The 8,004-nt window shown below is 41.4% G+C and overlaps 1 protein-coding gene across 1 annotated transcript; it reads left to right on the top strand.

Annotated features, from left to right (window-relative positions):
* The first annotated feature begins 296 nt into the window (after nucleotides 1-296).
* On the top strand, nucleotides 297-1,697 carry map1lc3c (microtubule-associated protein 1 light chain 3 gamma). Its single transcript, XM_066696846.1, has 4 exons — nucleotides 297-464; nucleotides 570-625; nucleotides 721-827; nucleotides 1,233-1,697. The coding sequence occupies exons 1-4, from the start codon at nucleotides 407-409 to the stop codon at nucleotides 1,435-1,437; spliced, it is 426 nt and encodes a 141-aa protein (XP_066552943.1). The 5' UTR covers nucleotides 297-406; the 3' UTR covers nucleotides 1,438-1,697.
* The last annotated feature ends 6,307 nt before the right edge of the window (nucleotides 1,698-8,004 follow it).

Genomic DNA, 8,004 nt, shown 5'->3' with positions numbered 1-8,004 from the left:
CGCATCTACCTATATATGTACAATTCAAGCTAGAGCATTAGACATGTTTAATTGAGTCTGCTTTGTGTCCTGCTCCTGCCCAGCTGGACTACGTGCTTCAGAGCCCATCAGCAAGTGCAATTAGCATATGGTCGCGCTCGTGTGGCGCACATGTCCGCAGCTCTGCGCGGCTCCACCAATAGGATCGGCGGGATTGTGCAGATCTGCGCAGAACTGCGGACATCTGCGCTGCAAACCCGCGACCCCCGGTAATCAGTGCGGACTGACGTCACCGCGGACGGGCTATTTAACTTCGACCTGTGCGGGAGCCCCGGGACAGAGCCGCAGCGGGCAAATACGAGGCTTGTGCGGCGGAGAAAGAGCAGCTCGCCTACAAAACAATACATAAATTAATAAATAAATAGTCATGCCTCCTTTGGAGAAAAGCCAGCACGCCAAGCCGTTCAAGATGAGGAAAAGCTTGGGTAAGTGCGGTAGTGGTGGCGGCTCCTGACGCCGCGTCAGTGCGCATGTTCGGCTCCAGATGCAGGTCGGCTGGTTGTTGTTTATGTTGCTTTTGGCTTTTGCAGCGACACGGATGGAAGAAGTGGCCGGGATCCGGTCGAAATTCCCAACTAAGATCCCAGTAAGACCTGGTTCAGTTAATTTCTAATTCAATTTAAGTTGAATTCCCCTGTCAGCTTGGATGTCTAACACCCATCCATGTTTTGGTGTCTCCAGGTGATCGTTGAGCGCTACCAACGGGAGCGGTACCTCCCTGCGCTGGACAAGACCAAGTTCCTGGTCCCGCAAGAGCTCACCATGACCCAGTTCATTACCATCATTAGGTGAGGGCCTTGTCGCTGGATGCTGCAGTCGTGGGTCTGCAGGTCGTGGCTGTCTAATGAGGGAGTTTGGGCTGGGCAGATGGAGCTGCTGCGCTGATTTTGTTCTGGTCGCGGTTCGTGCTGCGCAGATTTCCGGCTCCACCAATGGGATCGGCGGGATTGTGCAGAACTGCGTGACTCTGCGCAGCACGAACTGCGACCTATATTCCACGGTCTGCGGACAGCTGGTGTGGGGAAATCCCTTGAACTGTGTAAGAGGGCTTAATTGTATTGATTGACCCTCATTTATCATTCTCTACGCTCAAAGCTTCTATAGTCCAGATTCTAGGAGAACTTTCTGCAGAGGGATTATTTGTCTGCTTCCCACCAAACCTGTATTTAATCCGACTGTCTGGTTTATTCCAGAAACCGGATGTCTCTCATGCCAAGTCAAGCGTTTTACCTGCTGGTGAACAACAACAGCCTGGCCAGCATGTCTCTCACCATGTCGGAGGTGTACAAGGACCATAAGGACGAAGATGGCTTTCTCTACATGACCTACGCCTCTCAGGAGATGTTTGGCTCTTCTGCTGCCCTTGCCAGCTGTGCCTCCATGCTGGCCGTGCGGTGAGGTCTCTAGTCCACTTTCTTTCCCTTGTCCAGTTGGACGACCACAACAATGCAGAGGACTTTTATTATTGCCCGTGAATTGGCAGGTCCAAATGGTGGCACAGGCGTACAGACTATAACTTCATTTGTATTTATGTATTTTTATTGAATATTTTTGTACTTGATGAGCAAACCTTATTTGTCTGTCCTTTTTCTCCTATTTTTACGGTCAGTGTTGACCAGTGTGTGAAAATAATTAATAAAGCTTGTATCATTCTGGAAGTGCCTGGACTCTACTTGCAAACAGGCTTTTTCCAGACCTTATCCTTTTTAATCTAAAGGATTAATCCCCATTTAAATGGATGTTCAAGGGTAGCCGTTTATTGTATACATGTTGCCGATGCTTAAGCATGGCCATAAACTTGCACAAATTGTATGTAATAAAATTTAGATTTTACACTTGCACCCAATTTATTCATTGGATGCCTCTAGCCCGTGACTTTGTTCCAAGAAACCTTAATAAAACAAATTTAAACAAGACTTTAGGCCTTCATAACTGTAGCTTGTTACCCAGTTCTTCCACTTACTTTGAAGTTATTGCTAAAGTAATATATGATGAGCAGATTTTAATTTGAAGATGCTTCTTCCATGACAATTTGAATTTGGAATGGATGCATGTATGATGTAAAGTTCAATTGGATCAAGGAGTTAGTGCTTGCATATTTGATGCCTTTAAAATTAGCTGTAATCCAATGCTGGCTTTTAGCCACTCACCCACCTGCCAGTTGTAAATTGCCAGGTAGGTTTCTATTGACTAAATGAGCTATATCTGGTAAAGGAAAGCAGCTATCAAGTATTAAAGGTTGTCCTTTAAAATATGAAGGTGATTTAGATTTGTGGGATTTAAAAAAGATGAGAGCTGTGCCTTTTCAAACCATTTTATTCTCTCCTAAAGGCTCATTTTGATTTGTTTAAAATGAGTACTTTAAAAACCTTCGCATTGTAAAGTTATGTTTATAACTTATACTGGCAACTACCACTAGAGTGTCTGTCACATTGATGGCAACAAGTCTCTCATTCAAGTGTGAATTAAGTTCATTTGGATGTGAACTGACAGTTTGTTCTTCCCTGCTGGTTTTTGGTGACGGCCCAATGCATGCTGGTAAGGGCAGAACAACACTAGCGGTCTCTGATTGGTTAAGAAGATCAAAGGAGTCCCGCTCCGGTTACCAAATTTTTATTTTTTTAGTCGGGGACAGTGGAGATGTGAAAGCATGATGTGATTTATTCAACTGGGGCAAAACTAATGTGGCTACAGTCTATTAATTTAGATAAATAGTTAATGCCTCACTGATCGAATTCTTGCATATAGAAAAACTGATCGAAAGAAAACACACACACATACAGTTTAAAAGCATATGTCTGGGTTTCATCTTCTAGACTAACAATCTGGCACCCGTCACTTGGACATTCAAAAACACGCAAAGCTGCAGGAACAAAGGCTGAAAAGAAACCTGTTTTGTGTACAATGTGAAAGAGTGAGGAGCTCCACAGTATCTCTAAGTACGTTGCAGATAAAATCTCCACACCCGGTGAAGATTAAAGACTGTAACCTCCAGCTGTATTATCAAACCCTGGCACCACAGGCTTTTTGAGTTGATAAAGTAGAGAATGGTCACTCTTGTCTTTTCTCAAAGAAAACGAACAAACCGGCATTTAGGCTTGTGAAATGGGTACTAATGTGTCTTTGGGTACTGTAGATTAGCACATGGCTAGGGGCCTGTTTTTACGTGTTAATAAGTGACTGTAGAAGATCCATATGCTTGTGAATGTTTTTGATACCAGTGTGTACTAAAATGTTACTGGTATTTTTATTTTTCTCTCTTGCAAATGGAGAAAATTACTACTCCACATTTTTTTTTCTCCAAAATTAAATTAAATCCTATTAGTTGCCTTTAATACCTAATATCTTAATACATAGACATGGCAATTACACATTCCAGTTGAATTATTTAAATGTTATTTTGTACTTAATAGTTATCTGCTGCAGGGTTCATTTAAATGATGGTGTTCTGTTTTAACTACTGAACACTGGATTAAGAAACTGCAGCCCAAAGGGTGTTTTCTTGCCATTATCATACATAATTTAGTTTGATTGTATTTAATCTCACAGATACATCAAGCCTTTCAGATGAAACCTTGGTTTTCAATTCTAAAACTGATAGCACTTTAAACATGCAAATGAGTTGACCCTTCCAGCTTTAAGATGAACTACTCTCCTTGAAAAAGCAGATGTTTGTTAAACAGCCTGAAGCACAAGAGCTCTTATTTGTGTTGCTGTCCCTGTCCTGGGGTCAAACTGTAAGATAAAACGATTAGTAGGTTTTCAAGGTTGTTTAACACACTGGCTATACTAGTGGCTGTTTTAAGCTACAATAGTACTCAATATTGAAGATCAGTCTCTTACTTAAAGCACAGAGTGACACGGGACGTTTGTTGACTGAAGCCAAATTCACTTTGATTATTTAGTTGTTTAAATCTTGGTTGGTTTTAAAGGACATTTTGTGGAGAACCTGCTTTAAAACTATTGAAATATAATAAATGCGATATATATTGGAAGTTTGTAAAACCCATGACATAAAACATTTTATGTGCGAATGTGAAAATGTAAACAGTGAGCCGAGTCCATTCCTCTCTATTAAAACCAGGCTTTTTGTCAGGATATCTTAAATGTATCATTCTCTGATCACTGCACAATATAAGATCAAGATCACCTTTTCTCAATCTCAATCTCCTGTCTGTATTATATTGTTCAAAGGCTATATTCTATTTTTTTGTCGTACCACTCTCACAAATGTAACTAAACACTATGTAACTATGTCTATGCAGTGTGCCAGATAGCCACATTAAATGAAATAAACAGATACAACTTCAGTATAACAGCAAAGCTCCATCCTTCATACCCTCAGATAAATCCTGTTCCTTTTCCCTGAAACCAAGACAGAACAGTTTCTGGACATAAAAAGCTCGGTAATAGATGACATTTACAATAATTGCACCGTCCTGCACCGGGGACACAACTCAGCATGAACACATTAGTCCACAATAAGACCCAAGCCAGTCTGTCCATGGAAGTGCTAGTGCTGCTGCACAACACGACCTGCCACCAGGGGGAGCTTTAAGAGGCTGTTCCTGTGGCGGCCACCAGGGGGCTCCCTTGCTCCACTGCACAGTAGAACCCTGCACCATAATAATAATAATAATAATAGTAAGAGGGCCGTTTTCCTTTGAAGCTGAACAACTACAGGAATCAAAAGAAGGTAAAGATTAAACCATATCAGGCTCTGAATAGACTAGTTAGATTGGAGCATTTAAACGGCCTGGACGGCAATCTTTCATATTATCTTTCTATTTTATATAAACCAGAATGAATATAAAAATGGCTGCACCTGAGGGTCAAGATGAATAAACCCATTTCTGCTGCACTAAGAGGGGTACTTGTGTTTTTGATTGCGTTTAAATAATGAATATACAAACAGAAACTGGAGTAGGCTCTCTGATTACAGATGCTCATTGCTAACACTGTTCTTACCAATATGCCTTGGTCACATTGCCCATTGCATTGACCTATATTCTCTTTTTGTTTTTGTTCTATATGGTATATGAACGTGTTGAAGCCCAACTCAAACAGTGAAGAATCTGATAGTATGAGTATATGATTGTCTTTTCTCAATCAAATCTATTCCCTGAGAGGAACCCGGAGCTGCTTTTACTCTCGATTCCAACAGGGGGAGATGTTGAGCTACCACAGATTTTGGATGGCAAGCAGCACCAGACAAATAGTTTGATCAGCTGCTGTTGTAAAAGGCAAGAATGTGTGTTTTGTTTTTTTCCCACTGCCGGCAAAATCTGAGGCTTAAGACCCCATGTCATTGAATTGCAATCCTGATGTTCTATAGGTAATTACACATTTGCAATAATAATGTCAGCATACTATTAAAACCAGCAGAATCCTCACTTGGTAAAGCAGTCAGGTATTTAGATCTTAACATTGTGCTACAGCTTGTGAACATGTGTAAATCCTGCCACTGCTTATATTTCCCAGATCTCCTGCTGTTGCTTAGAGATTCTTGAGCAGAATCGATTACACGCAAAGCTTTTGATCAGGTTTGAAAGACAGATCGATCCCAATTCACATATTCTGCTGTTTCCAAGTGCTTGCTTTTGTGTTCACTTCTGTCAGTGTGATTTAAGAACAGGGCATACAGTCAGGATTAAGGCTGTTCTGAAGTCCTCGTGCCATACCCACATCAGCTGACAGTAATGAGATTTGAATTAGACGCTTCGCTCATGAAATAATTATAAACACAAAAGCAGAGAAATGAAAGTGGAGGAACAACGCTCGAGTAGAAAATGAAAATGCATGATGTAATCAGAGATTTAATGCATAACCATAATACATTTTAATCAGGATATTGGATCTAATTTATAATCCCCTTTGTTAATTCAAATACATCTTTGTTTGCGTTGCCAAATTGAGTTTATTCATTGGGGAGCAGACATACACACACACACACAGACGTTGTTTCTGTTTGAAAATGAACCTCGATGAATGATTATGCTGAGTGGCAACTTGGGAATGTGAATTTAGATGATTCATAAGAATTGGGTTAGAAAAAGAGTTGAACCTTATATTAATGGCATTTAGACCAAAGGAAGGGTGCAAATCCCGAGTACAAACAGGGGAGATGTAGCATTGTGTGGAGACTTACAGTAGATCTCTCTGATAACATTGAAAACTGTCACAGGCAACTGAAAAGCCAGCAATATTTGGGATTAGGACCCAACCTGTACCCTGATTGGTCATTCAGCAGCTCAGGTAAATCTTTTCACAGAATCAACAGCACAATTTTCTAACGAAGCGTGTAAGCAATGGCGGCTTAATTTGATCATTTGAAATGAAATCTGAACCTGAACAGAGACTCCCTGGCAGATAAGTCATTTCAATACTCCATTGTCTTTGGTGTCACCCGATGACAGTAGGCGATAAAATGCTTTAGTGTGGCGGAGGCTTCAGTGTAGTACAGTTTGCCTCTCGAGTCATTGATTAAAAATAACTAAATCCGAGATTAGCACGACGACAAAGACCTTGCCAAACGAGAGGGAATTCTGATGTGCTATCCTTCTCGGCTTTGTATTGAACCTCCCATCTGGTGAACAGTTTCTGGCATTAGCCTTTCCATTTCTCACTTTCCTTTCCATCAATATGAGGGAGTACGGTTTAGGATAAGACTGATGACTTCATCGGAGCCGAGCACTTCAGGTCCCACGACCACCATCCGATGGACTATGAGGTGTCGTTTTTCTTTTCCCATTAAGTGATCAATTGGAATGGGTCAATGGTCAAAGTATTAGTGGATGGATGGGAAATATCGCTGAAAACAAACATGCTTTGGCTGAATGGAGTTTAATTGGGGAAGTAGCAAACTGTTCAAAGATGACAAGGGCGTTTAAACAGCTAATATCAACGTCCACTTCATTTTCCACTGATGTTCACATGAAAAAAAACAAGAAGGAAACTTCATATTACTTGGGAAATAACACATTCGGTCATAGCCAACCAGGCATAAGTGAGACGTCTGGAATGTTCTGTGCTCCCCCGGTATCTGTTTGTGTTGGCGGCACTGAAAGGGTTACACTAAAGCTGGCAAAGGCCTGGCCGTATTTTTTATATCTGTTTCTGTATCATGCAGTGCTTTTGACCTACTTCCATCCTGTGTATAATTTTAGTAATTTATAAACATAAGTACATGAGAAGTGTCTTTCCAGACTTTGGGGATCCTGGGAGTGTTTGGCTTCTTTTTCATTTCAAGTTCAGTAGCTCCCTCATCCCTTGGGCTTACATTCGCCATGCTATTTTAACTTCTCCTCCATTATTTATCTGTTTTTACTCTTTTCTGTAGCGGTGGTAGGGCTCTATATTTCCAGTACCTTTTTTTTGTCTCCGGGAAGGCTGAGTACAGATTAACCTGCTGTGTTCTCTCCCTCTCCAGTGTTGTGTTTATTAGGCAATTCGGTTTATTGAGGTCACCTCCCCCCTGAGAGCGAGACTCCGCTGCCGCCTTGGTAAGTCACACCATGTACTGTAATTTAAAATGAAATTAAGTCACAGGACAGATTCGGAGTGGGAGGAAATTATCTGCAGGCCTGCTTTGCTCACATCAGATGATTACTAGGGGAAGGGCAGTCTGCTTCAAATTAGGTCATTATAAATCATGCAGTGATCCAGAGACAGAGGTAGGAGAGCAGCCTGGAGACAATATACTCCTAAAATAGAGTAAGATATTGTAAGTGCTGTAAAGGTCTTTAATAATTGTTCTAATAGACCGTGCAAGATGGTGTCTGAGATATGAATACAACCCAGTCCCCTGTCCTCGGCTGGCATCCGTCTAGTTTACCGAAGTGATTAAATGATCGTACCACATGTAATGAGTGGAGTCTGACCTTGGCTATGGCTATTGGCATTTGATTGTCGGACTCCCAACCTCATCCTTCCCCAGATTCTTGCTTCCTTGGACTGCGCTGAATT

The sequence above is a fragment of the Amia ocellicauda genome, chromosome 23, assembly GCF_036373705.1.
Source record: "Amia ocellicauda isolate fAmiCal2 chromosome 23, fAmiCal2.hap1, whole genome shotgun sequence".
NCBI lineage: Eukaryota > Metazoa > Chordata > Actinopteri > Amiiformes > Amiidae > Amia > Amia ocellicauda.
The sequence above is the reverse complement of the archived record's forward strand: the minus strand, read 5'-3'. Positions and strand labels throughout refer to the sequence as shown.

Excerpts from the sequence above, each read along its gene's own strand:
- map1lc3c (XM_066696846.1), top strand. The coding sequence starts at position 407 with ATGCCTCCTTTGGAGAAAAGCCAGCACGCCAAGCCGTTCAAGATGAGG. Across the intron at positions 626-720 it reads AATTCCCAACTAAGATCCCA|GTGATCGTTGAGCGCTACCA; the intron begins GTAAGACCTGGT and ends TGGTGTCTCCAG. Across the intron at positions 828-1,232 it reads CAGTTCATTACCATCATTAG|AAACCGGATGTCTCTCATGC; the intron begins GTGAGGGCCTTG and ends GGTTTATTCCAG.